At 42.7% G+C, this 21470-nt stretch overlaps 1 protein-coding gene across 6 annotated transcripts; it reads left to right on the top strand.

Annotated features, from left to right (window-relative positions):
- Positions 1 to 555: 555 nt before the first annotated feature.
- LOC147206029 (ELKS/Rab6-interacting/CAST family member 1-like) lies at positions 556 to 21283 on the top strand. Of its 6 annotated transcripts, none has more exons than XR_015100797.1 (21): positions 556 to 885; positions 3003 to 3781; positions 3996 to 4184; positions 6463 to 6754; positions 7161 to 7288; positions 7961 to 8035; positions 8122 to 8277; positions 8498 to 8665; positions 9955 to 10122; positions 10315 to 10452; positions 10725 to 10865; positions 10983 to 11123; positions 11268 to 11461; positions 13570 to 13705; positions 13788 to 13919; positions 14114 to 14170; positions 15550 to 15710; positions 15994 to 16141; positions 16534 to 16629; positions 16799 to 16883; positions 17808 to 17956. XR_015100797.1 is itself a non-coding variant. In XM_086110037.1 (21 exons), exons 2-21 carry the CDS (start codon positions 3233 to 3235, stop codon positions 18354 to 18356), a joined length of 3387 nt encoding a protein of 1128 aa, XP_085966163.1. In that variant the 5' UTR covers positions 557 to 885; positions 3003 to 3232; the 3' UTR covers positions 18357 to 21283. The 6 variants fall into 6 exon arrangements, 4 of the variants coding, with proteins under 4 accessions (XP_085966163.1, XP_085966162.1, XP_085966165.1 ...); XM_086110037.1 differs by lacking the exon at positions 16799 to 16883 and adding an exon at positions 18219 to 21283 and having other exon boundaries at positions 557 to 885; positions 13570 to 13699; positions 17808 to 17993; XM_086110036.1 differs by lacking the exon at positions 16799 to 16883 and adding an exon at positions 18219 to 21283 and having other exon boundaries at positions 557 to 885; positions 17808 to 17993.
- The last annotated feature ends 187 nt before the right edge of the window (positions 21284 to 21470 follow it).

Below are 21470 nucleotides of genomic sequence, written 5' to 3'. Positions count from 1 at the left end.
CCCGTGTCGTCCCTCGCAGGGCTGCTCCCACCATGATGGGAGAGACCTGTCAGTTTTGTGCATTTGGCCGCATCCTCAATTACATTTTTTTCTTATCTGCACCACACATCTCCTTTTCTGGTGGTTTCTGTCTTTTAAGCATCTTAGCAATTGCAAATGTCTAGTCCCTTGCTTTTCTTTCCATAAAAATAACGGTCTCCGTGAGCGGCTGAGCCAATCACATTCAATAGACGCACGGATTAGTTCAAATTGGGTGAGGGCGGGGGACGCTCATACCCCCCCCCCCCCCCCCCCCAATAAAATGCAGACGTTACACTCTGTGGTATCTTGCAACACGCACCTACCTGCAACATTACATAAAAAATGACCATAAGATGGCCCAGGGTTTACAAAACCCACTAACCCTACGTCATCTACTCCAGTGTGCCGAATCCAAAAATAAAATAAATAAAAACTGTGGGCGTGAACCGAATGTGGCTGGCTCCCTCTCGTGACCACGCAGTTGAAACACCAGCATGGCGAGGATAGAGTGTCGGGAACGCGCATGGGAGGTTTGCTGACGTCACTGAAGCGCCCTTGCTGGCTCGAGTGAGCTGCTGGCAAAAAAGATGGCAAAATCTGATAGGCAGCTGTCGAGCTACTATAGCATCTAAAATCCAATAATGTTGCCATTGAATGCCTATTGTGTAATTGTTTAGCGTCACCCAGCATATTATAGATGCTAACAGACGACAAAAAGGTAGTTTATCGCAGAGGTTTTCACCACTGGCTATTCTGTTAGTAGCGAGGTGAAAAAAAGAAGAGAGCTTCTGCTGGCTTGACCACGTAGATGGAAGATACCAGCCTCCATATGTCACACTGAACATATGTTGACGGGAATGACAGGTATGTAAAACCCCTTAATTAAAGACCAGTGTGTCCAAAATAATACACCGCTGCTTAGGAAAATGGTTCGATTAGAACGACAAGGGTGTCTCCACCACGGCGGACCCGTGCTGGTTGTCGTTTGGGAATGTGGAAAAAAAGCCCCGTTCTGCTTTTGACATTTTGATCGTGTGTTGCCTTTGGATAGATAACGCTGTCTAATTACATGACTGACAAGTGTTTATCTCTTGATCCATTTGTTCAGTGAGGGAGTTTTTTTCACCCCCTCGTCTACTGTGGACAGTCCCCCTTTTCCGTCCTTCCCTTTCTAGTTTACACGTAAACGTCGCTCAACACATTTTGCCCTTACCGCTTATCATCATCATTATTATTATACAAACCAATTTTGAACACCCACAAACATAAGGCGAGCTAATGTTTTTTTCCTTAAATAAGGAAATATTCCTTGTTGAAAAGGTTTAGCCGTCACCGTTAGCCGGTGGGTTGACAAAACGTTAGCCAGTTAGCAAGGCCACGCAGTCTGTGAGGGTTACTCGGTGGTGGACATTTAGGCAACAAAAGCTACAATCAAAGCACATTCTCTTTTACCACATTGCCTGCAGGAGCTCATAATGATGACAATAACAAGATTGTTGCATAATGCAATTTTTATTCTTGATTCTATCTATCTATCTATCTATCTATCTATCTATCTATCTATCTATCTATCTATCTATCTATCTATCTATCTATCTATCTATCTATCTATCCAGATGAGTAAACATCTGTGAAAACTCATTAAAGTTGCACAAACATCAGGTCTGGTTAAAAAAAAATCATTATTAGAGGTTTACATTAAATATCCTATTGGAATGAAAGTACATCCTTTTTCATGTCCCTAAATACTGGGACTGGTAAATGTCTATACAATGTGACAAACTTTTTTTCCCCCCAAAAGCTATGCAAAATATCTTCCTCGATTTTGGGCTTCAGCCTTCAACTATAATGGTTCTCTATGCGACTTTCTTTTCCAGGTGTCTGTGTAAAAATTTCATTTACTCACTTTTTTGTGCGAGTGTATCACTTTTAATGCTCCCTCCAATGTAGGCACTGTATTAGACATTGTGATTCAAAGTCACCTACTTTTTCAGTGTTCTGTAGTTTCTGCATTGTACCTATGCCAACCGCTTTGGACTTGCCTGTGGACTGCTGTTGCGCGCAACTTTTTATTCATTCCATTTAAGATAGTTTATCGGGGTGCGTGGACCAGTGCCCCTGCACTGATCGGGCCCGGTCCACGCACCCCGATCAATTAACACGCTGCATGTGTATTATGTTTGCGGATTTCTAATTTAAATGTTGTAAAAGCAAAAACAAACAAACAAACAAACAAAAAACAACAACACCTAACAGCCCCTTTTCTTGTTTGTTGTAATGTTGGATGGAAATACCAGTGGATCTCCTCATACAAGTGCTACTCAAAGCAGGTGTTCACTGTTGGTGTTGTTCATTGCTCTCGCGCATCTGTGGTCGGGGCACATAGATGCATTCAATCTGTGAAGACTGAAGACCAGTGACAAAATGACCTCCGCCCTTCACATATTATTTATGATAGATGGAGTCACTGACTTGGGGCTCGATGGATGACAAACACATCTGCCTCAAAGTTCAGTGGTTGTGGGTTCAAATCTGGGCTCTGGCCTTCCTTTATGGAGCTTATGTTCTCCCCTTGCCTGTATGGGTTTTGCACAGTTACTTAGGTTTGTTCCCAAATTCCAAAAACATGCATGGAAGGTTCATGGAAGACTCTTAAGTTGTCTTTTGGTGTGAATGTGATTGTGAGTTGTTCTTTATCTGTGTGATTGGCTGGCCACCAGTTCATTGTGCACCCAGTGTCAGCTGAGCTGGGCTCCAGCACGGCCATGACCAAATTATGTGCTGGTGCAACAGGCTGAGAAAATTGTAGTACCCGTCAAATTAGATGAGTTCCCAGTGGTTGGAAATCACTGGTACAGGAAATGAATGGACGGATGTGCAGTGGTACCTAATGATGTGAGTGTTGACCGAGTGTCGGTGCTATCACAATGTACAGTATACAAAACATTTATTTACAGCAAAGGACTCTTCATTCTCTGCAGATTGACGTCACATTTAGCAACGGCGGATCTGCAAGCTCCTGTTGGAAACGCGATATCTGCATATGCCGCAAACCAGTGAAAGTGGAGAGAATTCATCCAATATGAACATTGTGCCTTCTGCCTTCAGCTAAGCAACCACAATCACAAGCACAAATCAGCGTGATCATCAGCACACTTCTGAAGCTACCAAACCTACTTTTGCTGCTTCCTTTGAGTATTTTGTTCAGAACATGTATGGTAGCGCCCGCTCGGTTGGCAGAGGAGATGCCAACCATAGTGGAGGTAGGGATGCAGGCGGGGCCAGTAATCAGGGATCAGGACGCTCCCCTCGCCTCCCTCGCTCCCCCCGCATGGGCCACCGTCGCACTAACAGCACTGGGGGCAGTGGAGGAGGTCCCGGAGGTGCGGGGGGCAAGACACTTTCGATGGAGAACATCCAGTCCCTCAATGCAGCATATGCCACCTCTGGACCGATGTACCTGAGCGACAATGAGGTGGCCATGGGGGAGCACCTCCCCAAAAGTGCAGGTGGGGCCGTGACCACCATGGGACGGCAGCGGGTGACCTACGGATCGAGGAGCGGCGGCGGTGGCGGCGTGGTGGCGGCGAGCACACCCAACATCTCCACCTCGGTGCCTTCGAGCACGGTACTGCCTGTTGGCCTGATGACAGGCGAGGCTTTGGCTTTTGGGGACCACCACATGGCATCCACGGTACCCCATTCTTTAAGGCAGGCGAGGGACAACACAATACTTGACCTTCAGGCTCAACTCAAAGAGGTATTTCTCTCCTGAATCTCTCGGCGACATTTCCTTGATTAACTAAGGGGAAAATTGGGAGTCAGTTCATCAATTACAGGGGTTTCCTGAAATACAACATTATGATGTTACAAAAAAAAAAATCGTGCAATGAAGTAATTTGCACAGTGGGGTGAAAAAATAAGGTACATGCAATTATTGACACTTCCCGACTGTTGATCTCTGCGTGTCTTAGGTTCTACGGGAAAACGAATTATTGCGGCGGGAAGTGGAAGTCAAAGAAAGCAAGCTGAGCTCATCCATGAATTCCATCAAGACATTTTGGAGTCCAGAGCTGAAAAAGGAGCGAGCGCTCCGCAAAGACGAGGTGTCAAAGATCTCTGTGTGGAAGGAACAATACCGCGTGATTCAAGACGAAGCTCAGGTGAATTTTCCTACATTGCTTGCGTAAATAATATCTGAGATCGGGTGTATCTAACTCATTTTCAAGCTATGTTATAGTTGTGGTTTGCCTTATCGGGCCGCTATGACTGTGCAATATGATTAGTTATGTCTCTGAATTATAGTGCGATTGTTGAGTGAGCCAAGCATAATTGAAAAAGGGTGCCTTCTTTGTTGCGCCGTGATCCTTAATGAAAGGGCAGATCTCTGTAATTTGCCCCTGGAGTCGCAGAACCACTGTGGACTAATTCCAGCAATGCTATAGCAGCTGCTGGCTAATCAGTGGGTGTTTGTAATTTAAAGATTTCTGCTTTCACATGTTGACCTCCCACGCTGGCACACATACACCTCCAAGGCATTTTTTTTTCTAATTACAACCGCTGTCTGTTGTCGCTGCCTGTTTACTTTTATGTTTTATCTTAAATCCATGTGGGTTTTTTTTTTAGCATCTCTTTTATCTTCTCCTGGAGGCACTTAGCAAATAATCCATTCACACACCCTTTCCCATTTGTAATGCATTACCAGTGCCTTTGTTTTAGTTTAACACTCTTTTTAATTAACATGTATGATTAACTGAGACAAGGATGTGAGAGAGTGTTGTCAACAAGGGGAGGAGATGAGAAACAGAGAGCGGGGTTTGAAAGGTAAGGTAGACTTGTCTCTTTGTTGTACCTTGTCAAAAACCTCACTCAGGCTTTCGACCAGTTTGTGACATTGCTTTAAGATAAGAAAAGATAAGAAAACTTTTATTAGTCTCGCAATGGAGAAATTCCCAATTCACAGCAGCAAAGTTATGAAAGGAAGAAGTAGAACAACAAAATATAGGAGCTGCTGGAAAGGCAGCCACTCACGCGGCACCATTTTGAAGTCAAAATAACTTTACGACAGCAACGCGGCCTCGCGTCAAATGCCACAAACCGCGCAACGCTCCGCTGCCCTGATTGGGTTTCACTACCTGCCTTGCTCATGTAGTGCAATGTAACACCTGTCATAGTTACATTACTGTTTGGAGTATCCTACTACTGGTGTGATCAAAGGGCCACATTTCCTCATATTGCCTCCGTCAAAGCATTTGTTGGATGGTTAGGCAGGGCTAGAGTTTAACGATTTGTACTGGTTGCACTGATGTGTCCAACATTCTTTCTTTGCTGCACCAGGACATGTACCCAAATGTTGGACTGCGCCGTAGTCAATGCAACAATTGTATAGGTTTGCTGCAAATTGCTGCCAATCTTTTTAGGCAATAATGACTGGTAACTGATTAACAGACAATCCACTCATCACAAAGTTCTTTCTTTGATACACAATTCCACAAGACAGGTAACTTACTGGAGAGTATTGATACATGAAGTGCTCTGTGTCAGGTTATGACTTAACATATCGGGCCTTTACTTAACATTCAAGAAGTTGTCCATTGTTCTTATCTTATCATCCGCTGCCATTTCCACTTCATATCTGATGGGCATATGTCACTCATCTAGGCCTGTCACAGTAATGGATTTTTTAGAATATTTCTTCGCCGAAACTATCATGATAAATTATATTATCGATGGTTTTTTTTTTGTTGGTTTAAAATTTATTTTCTTTTTTTTTTTAATGTTTTTGACATTATGATAGTCCAACTTGAATCAAGCCTATCAAAAAAGCTCCATTCCTCAAAACGCTTCTTTCTCAACACTTTAAATGTCTGTACTGTATTTATTTTGTGAAAAAGCACTACTGGCTCACGGTTACTACGTCTAAGAAGACACCTGTTTCTATTGTTTGGCCTCTCATTTTGTCAAATGCATTTGGCCGCAAAAAGGAACTAAAAACGTTCTGATGGTTCTACCCTCTGTTTTCATTCATTCAACGTAATACATTACTAACACAGCCACGCTTTTTATACATATATGAATCACTCCCAAGTATGCAATGGACGCACTGGGGGTTCTTTGGATGGACTGTAAAGAGTCTTTACATCTGGAACGTTGTGAAGAATAACAGTGTGACCATTTGAGTTAAATGTGATCCCTCTTAAAGGGTAAAGTGGACATTTGTGGTGATAGTAGATTTTGCTATGCAGATGGGTCAGTTGTGACGTGTCAATAATGCAAGGTCAGCTTTCCAAGTGAAATGGAATAGGAATACCATAAGCATGATTTCTTTGTAGAATTCTGTTCTACTTTTAGCTTTGTTAGCCTGTTGTGGTACTGTGACAAGCCGAACTGTAAGTTGGGAGCTACCATTGCATCAGATGAATTTTCTCCCCCCTCCCTCAGCACCTCCAGATGACTGTGCAGGCGCTCCAGGATGAGCTAAGGATCCAGCGGGACCTTAACCAGCTGCTCCAGCAAGACCCTGCAAGCCAAGGTCGGGATCTGGCCCTGGCGTCAGAACTGACCGAGGAGAACTTTAGGCGACTGCATTGTGAGCACGACAGGCAGGCCAAGGAGCTCTTTCTCCTTCGGAAAACTTTGGAGGAGATGGAGCTGAGAATTGACACGCAGAAGCAAACTCTGGGGGCCCGAGATGAATCCATCAAGAAACTCCTCGAGATGTTGCAAAGCAGAGGTGGGTGAGCATTTTTTTTTTCTCACCACGTTAGATAAGGATTGTTTACTGGGAAAGAAGCTGATTTCTGGCACCTGTCCCTGTACGTATTGAAGATATTTACGGACACCTGGGGAAGGGAAAGCACTTGTCTCCTTTTTCATCTTGCAGCTTTCATGGTGCGAAACTATGTTGCTTTTGTCAAAACAACAAAACGTGTGAGTCACATTTGACAAGCTGGATTTATGGCATTCAGCTCTGAATCCTGAAAATATTTTCACCCTATGTCGGTGCATGTACGTTTTAGACTTATACAATTCATTTAAAACATCATCCGCTTAAATGATTCAAAATCACTCCTCACATATTAGCCGCTCCTAGCCCACTAGATTGTTCTTACATAACCACAACATTGCACTGTGTTCAGGTCCATCTGCTAAGGCTTCAGAGGAGGACCAGGAGCGCACCAGGAGACTGGCCGATGCAGAGATGCACCGCCATCACCTGGAAAGTTTATTGGATCAGCGAGACAGAGAAATAACTGCGTTAAGAGAAGTAATGCCAAGTTCAACACTGTACTGCACTTCCACATTTATTACTCAGAACAATACTGCTATACAATCAAATTGTGGATAATCTTTTCTAGCCTTTGAAGTACAGTACATTTAATCGACCGATCTCAGGAGATAAACGTACCTTTTTCTCTACGAATAAAGGTGCCAGGCATTCCCATGACAGTACATATGTTGCATACCATATTTTTTTCCTGTAGACATTTATTTACTCAAATTGAGTTGAGTTGAGTTTAGGCATTTAATTGATACCAGTGTTCCATATTTTTTAATTGTCGTATTTACACGTTTGCATCGTTATTTTCTGCTGCGCCACTGATACATTATAAAACGATTTTATTTGTTCACTTGCTTTGAACCACAGTTGCACAAGACAGTAGCCCTACAAAAAGTGGGATAATTAAAAAAAGAAAAATAAGACAATCGAGACAATGTTTAGGCCCCCCCCCCCCCCCCCCCCATCTCCTTAAAGCGTTGAGGCGTTCGATTGGAACTCTGTATCGTTAGATTGTGTAAATCAAGTGAGTCAGACTCCAGTGCTCAAAATGTGATCAGGACCTCCATACCTTTATATTATTGAATATTGAAGGGCATAATTTATGTGGATATTGTGGTTTGCAATAACACAGAATTATTAAGAAAATATTGTCTCCAGGAGCTGCATCGCAGATATGAAGGAACACCGGAGTCCACCAAAACGAAGGCTTTACAAACAGTAATTGACATGAAGGTGAAGACTTGGCATGAATCGTACTTTAACCGAATTCTGTGCATCCTGTCATGCAACTTGCGTTAGAACACCTTCATCACCCCCAGGATGCAAAGATCAACTCGATGGAACGAAGCCTCAGGGACATGGAGGAGGAGCTGCTCTTGATGAAGTCTAATGGACTTCTGAGCTGTGAGGAGCGTCAGGAGGAGATGAAGCAAATGGAGGTTTACCGCAGCCACACCAAGTTCATGAAGAGCAAGGTTAGACAAAATCTGAGGTTCTTAGTGAAGGGAATTATATTAGCAGTTTGAAATGACGAGAGTCGGACAATTCTGGGAATTTTCAAAGTTTCAAACGTTCCATAGGTATTAACAGGAATGTAAGTATTTTGTGAATTTCCCATTGAAACAGGAAAGTTTCCACATGTTTGCAACCCTCATAGGGAGCTGTTGTTGAGTTTTATCTTCACTCTTTGCCCAGATGGACCAGGTGAAGCAGGACCTCTCTAGGAAGGACACTGAGCTGCTCGGCCTGCAGACGAAGTTGGAGACGCTCACCAACCAGTTTTCAGACAGCAAACAGCACATTGAAGTCCTCAAGGAGTCGCTTACTGCCAAGGAACAGAGGGCTGCCATTTTACAGACGGAGGTACAACACAAATACCTTCTAACCATGGCTTTGATGAATAAATAAATAAGATCCTGGAGTCATATTGTCAGGGGAAATTAGATTGAAACAAATAAACAAAGCGACTGGTGAGCATGTCCGCCTCACAGTACAGACGTTGTGGGTTTGAATCCGGCCCCGGCCTTCCTGTCCAGCCTGTTTAACTCATTCACTCCCAAAGACGTTTTTAAATGTCTTTTCAGACTTGGTCCAGAATTACCTGGTACTGAATGAGTTAATAAGTATTCAATGATTCAGGAGATGCAGCGTGATGAGACACCCATCCAAAGCAGCTTCTCACCAAGCCAGAACAGTTTGGATAGTATTGAAAGCAGTGCCGAAATACAAAAAACATGACCCTCACTGTGCCACCACTATCATCCAGATGTGAGTAAGCACAATACATCAGATAAGTGACAGCATCATCCACAGGAGGGGCATAAGGACGGCAGGCAGTCCAGAGCTGAATCTATTGAAAAAGCAATTCTCCTGTTTTGCACTCTCCAGGGTGCCTCCCTACTGCTGTCTTTCAGAGTTCATACTTGTGATTTTTCTCATACCACTCCACACCTATTTTGTGTCATTCTGGTTGAGTTTGAGTTCCATTTTCCGACTATAAAAACACCTGGCCACACTCAGGCTCCCCTTGAGTTTACACTGGATGGATCGTCTTTAACTCCCCCTAATGCCCAGATCTGAAGTCCCTTTTCTTTTGATTAAGGAGGACCTTCAGGTCGCAGGTGATCCAAGATTTGTTGTTGGGGAAGCAGTGAATTGTCCTGGTTGGAGTGACAATGTCCATCCATCCATCCATTTTCTGATCCGCTTATCCTCACAAGGGTCGCGGGGCGTGCTGGAGCCCATCCAAGCTGTCCTTGGCCATTAGGTGGGGGGACACCCTGAACTGGTTGCCAGGCAATCGCAGGAGTGACGATATCCTCACAGAAATTGATGTATTCAGTGATACAGCCCAGGAGGTTGTCAATGTTGTACACATGTGGATCACAGAGCGCATTCCAGTCTGTAGTTTCAAAGCAGTTCTGCAGCTCATCCCTGGTTTGCTGACTCCACCTCCTTTTTACCCCTGACTACAGGGGCGCCTTGGATTTGCAGAAATTAGGTTATTCAGTATGCACGTATGCCGTCGACTGGCTTAAAATGTCTTGTTGAAAACACAGCAAGACCATAGGGTCAGTTATTTATTTTTTAACATCTTCATGTGAACACTGCAATTACTGCTTGTAGTGAGTGGTCTATTTTTTACTGGTCAGGTGGATGCCTTGCGCCTGCGCTTGGAAGAGAAGGAGGCCACTCTGAATAAGAAGAGCAAGCAGATCCAAGAAGTGTCCGAAGAGAAAGGCACGCTCAGCGGAGAGATCCATGACCTCAAGGACATGCTTGAAGTGAAGGAGCGCAAAGTCAACGTGCTTCAGAAGAAGGTGATTTCATCTTAATGTCTATAATATTAACATCTAAAAAAGTGCAGATTCAACAATGGCGTGCCCAAGCTTTTTCCTCCAATGGCCGCATACAGAAAAATTAAAGGATATACACACACACACACACTTCGTTTTGGACAGTCCTGTGCTACATTTTGATGCCGTTGCCGACTGTATATGTTCCCTTTGAAGATTGAGAACCTGCAGGAGCAGCTGAGGGACAAGGAAAAGCAAATGAGCAACCTAAAGGAGAGAGTCAAGTCTTTGCAGGCTGACACATCCAACACAGATACCGCCCTCACCACTCTGGAGGAGTCTCTTGCTGAAAAGGTAACTGATGAAGGAATGCCTTACTACACACCTGTGCACTCTGCAAATGAGTCCATAAGCAGCCCCCTGCTGTATGGATGTGCTTTGTATCATCTATTAATACATAAAGGGCAAGTTAGAAGTTGAATCATTTCCTCCAGTGGTCCCCCATAAGATGAGTTTATAATGCATTCTGCAAAACTGGACCCCGCATTTATTTTGGAAGATAAATGCAATCTATTTTTATACATGGATGTCTGGAATGTGTTTGTTTTATTTACTGTATGTGATAGGAACGAATCATAGAGCGACTTAAGGAGCAGCGAGACAGAGATGACCGAGAGAAGACGGAGGAGCTGGAGTGCACCAAGAAAGAACTTAAAGAGTTGAAGGAGAGGCTGAGCTTACTGCAAGGAGACCTGTCAGACAGAGAGGTAATAACCATCCAATTTCTTATACAGTTCAACTTGATGTTTCTTTCATTATGAGTTGTGCTTGCTGTGTTTAATAAGGTGGAAATGCTTTGTTTCTGCTTTGGTTTGTGTACTCAGACGTCTATTTTGGACCTGAAGGAGCATGCGTCATCGCTGGCCTCCTCTGGCCTGAAAAAGGACTCCAAACTTAAAAGTCTGGAGATCGCCCTTGAGCAGAAGAGAGAGGAGTGTCTCAAACTGGATAACCACCTTAAGAGAGTAAGATGGCCATCTCGCCGATGGCATACCATTCAAAAACACTGTTATTGCTCTTGTGAGGATATTGTTTCATATAATGATAACATAGAGGCCGCAGCAAAAACACATAACATCCTGCTCTTCCCTCTACTCGCTCATTTCCAGGCTCAGAATGCAGCTCTGGAGGCTCAGGCCAACACTGAGCTGGCAGAGCGCATTAAGAGCCTAGAACAGGAAGTTGCCCGCCACAAAGAGGATTCTGGGAAAGCACAAGCCGAGGTAGACCGCCTGCTAGAGATCCTCCGGGAAATGGAAAATGAGAAAAATGACAAAGACAAGAAGATCACCGAGCTGGAGGGGTACGTCTTTAGTTGTGTCTCTGAAACTCTCTTCCAGAACATTACTGGGGGATACATACGTTTAGATAACCCCCTTCCCCCCAAAAAATTGGGCACACCTGCACAATCCAATAAAAGCTGAAGATAGGGTTGGGCCATAATTCAATTTCAATATGCATCACGATATACAGGTGATAAATGTCAGCAAAAAAGAGTCGTAATATTTGATTAAAAAAAAAATCTGGGGGGGAAAAAAAACATCTTTAACTGCAAGACATTGTGCAGGGTGCAGGCAGAGGCCTATACTATGTCATTAGATCTGTGCTACATTTACAAGCATGTAAGAGGAAATTTGGATTGGTACAAAAGTGTGGTTTGAGTGCACCAAAACTGTTTTTGTAAGCTTTTGTCTGCTGAGAGCTTATCTGTTGACCCCCGAAGAACAAGCTCCCAAACCAGTGAGGAAGACCTTCATTCAATGAAGGAAATTAAATGGGCATAGCACATACATATACTATTCTATTAATACATTCAAAACGAGCAAAAAGTAAAAACAAATACAACAGCAGCATCGAAGAGGACTAAAAATAAATTCAACTCTAATCCAACCACAATGTTGTTATGGTGTCAAGTAATAACTTAACATGACTGTGGCAATCAAATTTGAGAAGAACCATCTTTTTAGACAGACTTAAAAAAAAAAATAATTATGCAGCACTTATGTTACTTCTCAATAGCATCTCTCTTTTTAGCTTGGATGCCAATTAAATCGTTTTGCTTGTGAGATATTGTAGTTATTATCAGAGCACATGAAGTCTCCCCTCTTACAGTTCACTTCTCCTAATTGGTATATACACCCTCTTTTAATTCTGTCTTGCTTTTTCAATGGAAATCCTTCACCCTGACAGTTTGGCCTCCAGGTTAGTAAATGTACTTACATGCTTGCTTCACTATTTTCATCATTCACCACAATTAATATTTTGTTTGTTTTTTTAACTTGCAGAAGCATGTTTGGGTTTTTTTTGTGTGTAATTATGTGCATCAGTGGACATGCAGCACTGAAGCGTCTGGTTAAAAGTCTGCATGCTAGCTTGTTGTCGGCATGTAAATGCATAGGCACAAAATACAAAGATATGTGAGACTCTGAGATATTAACTGAACCAAATTTTTAATTTATATTTGACTCAGAAATAGCCTGATCCATCCATCCAATAGCTTATTTGAAGTTAGGTCGCAGGGGCAGCAGTTGACGCAGAGAAGCCCAGACTTTCCTCTTCATCCATCTCCAAACACAAAGCATTATGCATTTGCATTATAAAAAATATGTACAATGCTTTCTTAAGATATGACTTTAATTTGTTCCGTGATCATACTCGTAAGTCCAAACACTCCTTTTGCAAATCGTCTTTCCTTATTGAAATAAATGGATATGTCGTTAATCCGTTAGCCTCCTCACCAAAAAACTACCAAAAAAGCACTGTGACACCACTGCATAGTCTATTTGTTCATCATCTATCTCATGATATGTGACATTTTATTAACAGACTTCAGTTATCTGGTTGTTTTGAATACACCATGTGTAATTCTCTTTGTTTTATGTGTAGCTTGCCAATAAGTTTAAGATGTGAGAAGTATTAACTCATGAAAGCCTCTTTTGAAAAGACAAGATCACTGTGACAAATTGTTTGAGTGTGCTGAGTTGAGTTCACTGCCACAATCAAGCATTCGTATCTCAAATTTTTGTTGGCAAGTCAAGAATTTGCAAGCAGCAAATCTGGGTTAAGTGGGGGAATTTATTTTCTAAAATCAAATGAGCATGCCTCAAGTGACCCAGAAATTACCGATGGATCAAAACAACGATACATTATTAGTCCTAAGTACAAATATTTGGACTATTTAGCTGAATTTGCATAACTTCTTAAGGCATACCTGATGATTTATCACAGCACACTAATATGTTGTCCCACAGTGATTGGGAATCGCTGTTTTCGAAACAGTCAATAATCGGGCCTGTGCCAACCTATATTTTTAAATGAAGGAGAATGCTCAAATGTGTACCCTGCTTTAGTTGGTGTTCTCAAAGTATAACCCAGTTGATTCCTTCCATGTCTGTCTGTTGCCTCCCAAAGGCAGATGAAAGACCAGACAAAGAAGGTGGCATCTCTGAAGCACAAGGAGCAGGTGGAGAAAAACAAAAATGCCAGACTGATGGACGAGGCCAAGAAGCGTGAGGATAACATGTCTGAGAGCTCGCTGCAGGTGAAGGTGAGCCGTGTATGTATGTGTGTGACACTCAGCGCAAAGGATTCACATGAATTTGTTTTGATTGCCTCTTCCGGGTCAATAGGACTCTTTGCGTCAGAAGTCGGAGCGCATCGAGGAGCTGGAGGAGGCCTTGAGAGAGAGTGTTCAGATCACCGCGGAGCGAGAGATGGTGCTGGCCCAGGAGGAGGCTGCCAGGTCCCTGCAGGAGAAACAGGTACGGGCGTGGCTAGTGCAAAGATCTGTCATCATGTTTCATTGTTGGCTGGAAGAAAACCAGCATCGTGGTCATCATCCTTTTCTTAAATTGACATCCTTCTTCTTGGCTGGCTGCCCCTCCTCTTCTTTCAGTTCTTTTGTCATTTTTTTCCTCTCTCCTTCTTCCTCTTTCCGCTACTCACCGCCTGTCAGAAGTACTCAGTCAATGCAATGCATGAGTCCAACCTCGCCCACTTAACGCGGTCTAAGGTATGAGCCCTGTATGTGTGTGTGAGTGTGAAAGAATCTCACTCAGTGGTGACAAAGTACCATGAACAGCAACATCTTCTGCACACATGCAGCCTGAGAGTAACTCAGACGTTATTTGCTCTACAGTGTCTCCCCGACATGTTCACATTTCACTATTTGCTAATTATTTTTTGGGGAACCTGCTCCTTTATTTGCTGAAAAATTCACCTTCTCATTGTGTTAGTGCTTAGGACAAAGCCCTGTCTAATACACAAATATTGCTTTGGTGCCATTTCGTGCCATCTTGGTGCCAAGGAACATAAAGTCAGGAGCTAAGTAGTCCTCTGCCGCCATCTTGTGGCGTACATATGTAATTCTTTTTTGGGCATGCTTGAGGAACACTGTACCTGTATTGCATTGTGTTGGACTTGTTGCTGCCGAACCGTCATGTTTCTTTACCTGTTGTTTGCTTATAAAAACACCAGTGCTTATGAGTCACCATGGAGTTTCAAATTTAAAAAACCAAAATATTTATGGTTGTGTCATGAGTACAACATTGGTTACACAAAATCTAATAAAATGCAGTAAAAGAGCTGCATTGCGTTTGTATGGTTGCAGGTTGGGTTATGAGGGGTTTTCTCATATTTTGCCTAGTTATGGCTAGGTTAGTGTTCAAACTATTTTAAAAAGCTCTTTGTCTGATGTAGTTTGAAGGACTACAGCTAGATAGACACCCTAGGCTGGATTTACATTGTAAGTAAAAAATTTCCATTTCCATTTCAACTGACACACACTGTTTGATATGCCTGTGTTTGCACTGATAGAATGCATGAAACAGCCCACATGCACAGGTATCCAAATGTCAGTGGTATCTCGACCCCACCCGCTGCCTGCCTGAGGAACTGCCCCAGCAGGACAGGGGAGGGGCCGTGACAATACATTATAAACATTATTGTTGGTGTTTCGTGGAGGCCGTAATAGATCAACATTTTTCAACCATTTAAATGGGAAAAGATGATTTGATTTCGTTTTTTCCCCCATTTACATTGCCACACAATTGTGCCACAAAGCCCCCCAAAAATCGTTTTGTCACTTGAACTCTGATTATTTAATGCCACTTTAGTGCCTCTCTCATTGATGAAACCAATCATTATAAGTTAGAATATGATGCAGTTCATTGATTAGATTTAATTGCCTTGTGTTGTTGTACTTAATAAAGTGCTCATTGAGTATATAGCATCAGCAAATAACAGGTAAATAAAACTTCCACCATCACTGAATGCTACCTCACTTACCCCTTCCACTTACACCAGAATTCAGCTGTCCTCGTGTTTTATCAGGGCAAAACATACTTTTTCTGTTTTCCTCTTTTTTTAAGTGATGTGTTTATGTCTTTCAAGATGGAGGAGCTGTTAGGGGCCATGGAGAAGGTGAAGCAAGAGTTAGAATCCATGCGCGCCAAACTGTCCTCCACCCAGCAGTCTCTCTGCGAAAAGGAAGCCCACCTCACCACTCTGCGAGCCGAGCGCAGAAAGCATCTGGAGGAGGTGCTGGAGATGAAGTAAGTACTTATTATTGAAACAGGGCGAATTATTCATTGAACAATGTCATTCATTTCCGGTTGTCCTCAGCTGGAAAGAGGATTTAGTGCCGTGTACAGTGTCAACCCACTTTTTTGGCCACTGATGTACGAGGAACTCTCTATATAGTGAATTTTCACCAATTGTGGAGTGGGAGGCTGGAATGAATCCCTCACTTAAAAAATGTTTTCACTGTGATCGCGCTCATTTCTGGGCTATTTTATTTTTTTTTTAAAGCCGCTTTTTTCACTCCCACCCTGTCAGGCAGGAGGCGCTGTTGGCGGCCATCAGTGAGAAGGATGCAAATATTGCCCTGCTGGAGTTGTCGTCCTCCAAGAAGAAAAAGACCCAGGACGAAGTGTCTTTGTTGAAACGAGAGAAAGATCGACTGGTGCAACAGCTCAAGCAGCAGGTGGGTGGTGCAAATACACAGTACAACAGGTTGGTCGTTTTTCGGTAATTAAAGAAAAAGGGAACGCTCCAAGTTATTTTTTTTTTGGGCGGGGTTAGAACTGTTCTGTTTCCCTTGCAACTCAAAACGTTTGGGCATTTTATACAAACTGTCATATGCGAGCATTAATTAATATTAATACGTTTCGTTTTTGTGACAATTTTCGATGGACCATATTTCTTATAATATTGGCAGATACTCAAAATGACATGACTCCTACTCAGGTGCAAAAAATATGATTAGGACACCCCTTTACTGAAGTAATTTAGATGGAAAGTAATGGAAATATTAACAAATAAAATAGGTTCCTAACTGTCTGTATACTGTACATTTTTTCTGTGGTTAATGGTCAGACTCAGAACCGCATGAAGTTGATGGCTGACAACTATGAGGACGAGCACCTGAAGACAGCCCCCGACCAGACAAACCACAAGCCCTCCCCAGACCAGGTAGTGTACTCGTGCTCAAATAACAACCGAGTTTCTGTATTCATCCTTGCACTAACTGCTCATCTCAGATTTAAACAAGATAATCATATGTGCTGATGTTCAGCTTTGTACACACACTAACCAAATATTCTCTCTAACGCTGCGCCTGGCCTACGTTATGGCCTAACAGGATGATGAGGAGGGTATTTGGGCATAGCCAACATTGTGCCCGCCCCCCTCACTTTCTCTCTCTCTCTGCCATTTTGTTCCCAAGGGTGAGCTTGTCTAAAATAATTAACCTGTCTTACATTTTGTCACTGCGCCATTCTATCTTTTTACCCATTATTCATCTTGCGTTTGTCTTTGTTGTTGTTTTACTGTTGCATCATTTTCCTGACCTCAGTGTTGGTGGTCGTCATCGGTGCTGGCCTCAAGTGCTTTTTTTAAAAATTGTGTCTGCATGCACCGCTTGAGTGTCTGAAATAAAGAGAGTACAGTATTCTAAGGCTATGTTCACACTACAGGGTGTAAATTTGGATTTTTTTTTTCTGTGACGTGACATACACGCACAAAGTACGACGTCGAGAGACGTGCAGCAAAAAAAAAAAATAGATGTCATGTGAAACAGTGTTTACGTAAGTAAATGTGGTCCACTGCCTGTATGTCCACATCTTTTTGTCACCTCATATCGCCAGAGTAGCAAGTTGGGAGGAGGTAGAAATATTATTGTCACTCCAGTGAGTCCGTCGGTGAGCAGCTGTCAGTATTTCAGGCAGGCCCAGTCCTTCTGAGTCGTCCCCAAACAGCTTTGAGAACGGATTTACTGGTAATACGACACACGTAGGTGCCACACACCTTAGAGGCAGCGAAATACAGAAATAAATAAAACTATGTTTTAGACCTTTTTAGTCCCACAGACCTCAATGACATATCCCATATTGTTTTTATTTCACCAATCACCACTGTGTGTGTGCTTTGGCTGCATGTCGGCTTGTGCAGCGCCTGCATGTGATGTGGAAATCTCGACGCAAGACAGACTGAGCCCCATGCGGGTTGGCCTGAAATTCTCATGGAAACAGTGACAGACAGACCTTGGACTTTCCGTCAGTCTGACGGAATACCCGCCTCCTGGTGCTTACGTTGTCTTCATGTTGCCCACCTAAACCGAACCATAATGTCGGACAACTCTTCCCCCACAGATGATTACCCCTGTTGTAGCCCTGTGCCAGAACCGCAGCAAGCTCAAGCTCTACATCGCCCACTTGACCGACCTCTGTTACGACCGCGACCCGAGCATCCTCAGCCAGCACACGCCGCCCGCCCACTACCACCGCAGCGAACCAGATAACTGGGAGGAGGAGCTCCTGAAGATGCCGGTGGAACAGGTAGAGGACGAGCATGCCAATTTGGGTGTCTGAAGTTTGATGTGCTCTGTCAGTTTAAACAGCCATACGGGAAGCAGTATGTGTGACTTGAAATTGACATTGAAAGAGAGACCCCCCCCCCCCAAAAAAAACCCCAAACAAACAAACAAAAAAAAAAAACATTCTAATACAGTACATGCATTAAACCGAATCACTGTTGCTGACCCGCTGCCTTCCGGTGTCCAGTTGGAGAAGGAGCTGGAGCTGTGCGAAAAGGAGAGCAGTGAGCTGCAGGAGTACGCCAACTGTGTCCTGCAGCAAATCGCCGACTGCTGCCCTGACATCTTGGAGCAGGTTGTCAATGCGCTGGAGGAGTCGTGCTGACCCATGGGAGCGGCCCAGGTTTGGTCCTCACAACCCCCCCGTCAATTTCACCTCCAACATTTACAAGGCTCTCCCCACGGGGTTACAAACCGGAGGTTTCTTCCCAAAACTAACTTGAAAGTGCTTTCCTGTCCCATTTTGATGGCATTTTATTCGTATTTGAACTGTAAGACACAAGTCAAAGAGCACAATATTTAACATGACACAACATTATTGCACACTTGGAGGATACAGTCGAACTTTTACAGTCAAACACATGAATTTTCCATAGCACTTGTGCTCATTTGGGTGGCATGTAACTGGAGCCTCTCTTCGCTGATTTTCGGAGGAGAGAAGGGTACACCCTCATTGGTCACCAGACAATGGCAGAGCACTTAGAGGCAAACAAGCATTAACACTCACATTCATACAATCTTCAAAGCCGCGGATTTTCAGGATTAGATCTTTTGGGACTTGTCAAGCTCGGAGCCATAAAGAGGGGTCCTTCTCTGAAGTTCTTTTAAAGGAGACTATAATTCATTTTCGCTCCCACCCCCAATTTAAAAGTTTCCTAATAAAAGCTCCGTTATGTTCTTTGATCAAAATACATAACTGTCAAAGACAGCACAATGTCACGTTCTAGTTGAAAACGCCAAGTATGGTTTCCGTTACCATGATGGCCAAGGTCAGTGTTCGGGCATATAAGGAAGTCAGCAGCTACTCAGTGTTGCTAATTTGGCGACTTTGTGGCTACATTAGGGACAATTCTAAACCCTCTTGTCTATTTTTTTTGCCAAATGACATAGTGAGAAAGGATGTACAATTTTGGACAGGAAACCTCAATTTATATTTTCGTTTAGGAAAACAAAATTCACATTGTATTACTTTTTTTTTCTGGAACGGATATTGACTTTTCAATTCATTTCATTGGGAAAAATTGGTTTTATAGTTGAGTCAATTGAGTACCAAGTTTGGAATTCGACTCGTAAGTCTCGCGACCACCGCATTTCTATGTAAGACACTAAAAAGTCAATTTCCATAATATGTCTCCTTAACATAAGGAGTCGAGAGACTGAGGGAGGGGCAAATAAAGTATTTTTACCCTGTTATTCTGTCTATGGTTTTGCACACTTGTTATGAGGTATGCAAAGTTTCTTTTGAGAACGTTTTAGTGGCCTTGGAGCATGTATGGGAGGTTGGGGAGTGGGGCAGTTGTAGACCTAGCCCAGGGATGTCCCCCCCCCCCCCCCCGCCCCCCCTGTACTATTGGTGCTATCAAGGCATGATGTAAGAATTTGTCCCCGTGGTCTGTTTGGCGTCGATCTCAAGTTCCTAATGGATGTTAGAAGGCCCAAAATGTTCAGTTGGCCAAATGCAACAAAAAGTAAGCAATGGCTCCCTAATTTCGTTCAGTGTTCTCTTCAGGGCTCTTTCAATTCGACTTTTTAACATCAGTTTGTAAATAAAGTGATATTTAACATGTGCTGTGACTGAATTGAGATAAGTGGGCCATGTCGTGCATTATTTTTGGAGGTTTTAAAAAGAATAACAAAAAATATGAAACAGTGCCGTTTACCTTTGTCACAGAGACAAAATGTGCGTGTGAGTTCTGCTGACTAAAGTCTGCAGAATCTTCTATAGAAATATATGAATATAAGTGCATAGATATGTAAAATGTTAACTGTATGGCTATACATTGAATGTTTGCACAGAATCCCGAGGAATGAGCGGCTCCGGACAGAAAGTTGTGTGCGTCACTAAGGAAAAGAAAATGTATCCAAATCATGTGATTGCGTGATGGGGAGAGAGTGCCGTTTGGTGTTGTTTTGAACATTTCGTGTTGATTGTCAGTGAGTTCCATATAAGCCTGACATTACAATGTTAAGCTCTTTTCAGTTACAATGGCACCTCCAAAGTCCCAGTGTCTCCAAAGGTTCTACAGTTTCGACTTCAAACCAAACCATTGTGTACCTTTTGCTTTTTCTTTGGCTTTTTTTTGTAGGGCTGCAACAATTAATTGAATAACTTCAATAATTAGATTACATTTAACAAAAAAAAAGACAAAATATCTGCTTTGGCATTTCATACACGTGCTGCTGATAGCAAAAACTTACCGAGTCACTCAAACACACAGACTTGCGAACTACACTCTCATTCACTGACATCCACTCACTCACCAGGCTAGTCTCAGATATTACTTGATGTCAGCACTCCCCAAGTAAACAAAAATACCGCAATACCTGCACCCTGCACATTACCGTGTTTGATCAAGCGAAATCAATTTTTAGACAATTATTCAATTGATGGTGATGATGATCAGTTGAATACTTGATCCTAAAATTATTCAATAGCTGTAGTCCTTTATAGAAAAGACGCAGTCATGAAAAAATGTAAGAAGCACAGGAACAGAAATTAAACTTAGGTTATGCAATTCCTTACATTAGTTTTACTTTTGCTGTAACCAATCCCACTCCAAGTAAAGACATGCTGATATTATAATACTCATAATCACAGTAATTTGTAGCTTGGTCAAGATTTTCTTCTGGGGAAAAAACATTTTCACTGTTGGACTTTGCCGGTCCCTCTGTACTGTACTCTATGGGAGGCTTGGGGAGAAAGTACAACTCCAGCCTAGGGAACAAACTTGTATGTATGTGGACTGGCCACCACAACGACCAAATGTGTGTATGTGTTTAATTTCCGTTCAGCGTGTGTGCGTCTCCTTGCATTTGCCTTAATGTCTCGTCTCATCTCTTAAGTCTGTTGAGGAATTCAAGTGACTTTATTTTTCAATTTTGTATTATTATTCAGAATTCCGTTGTATTGGCATTTGTAAAAGAAACATGTTCAGCCATGGATGTGTTGCAAAAAAACAAAACAAAAACCCGACCATATTTGTGAGGTGTTTGGATTTTGTATGTATGTAAATAAATAAATTATAAGCCTTATTTCTTTGCTTTTGTTGAATCTCTCTCTATAGATATCTTTGTAGAGAGAGATAGCCATCTGCATATATCTATGACTAACTATAGAAATGGATCTCTATCCTGTATATGTATCTATATCTATATACACACCCACACAAACACCTTGAAAAAAAGTATTGTAAATGCTACAAAGCAATATAATGCATTT

Source organism: Hippocampus guttulatus, chromosome 4 (genome assembly GCF_054856545.1).
Source record: "Hippocampus guttulatus isolate MCC_2025c chromosome 4, RoL_Hgut_1.0, whole genome shotgun sequence".
Taxonomy (NCBI): domain Eukaryota; kingdom Metazoa; phylum Chordata; class Actinopteri; order Syngnathiformes; family Syngnathidae; genus Hippocampus; species Hippocampus guttulatus.
Note: the sequence above shows the minus strand (reverse complement) of the source record. Positions and strands in the feature narration are given on the sequence as shown.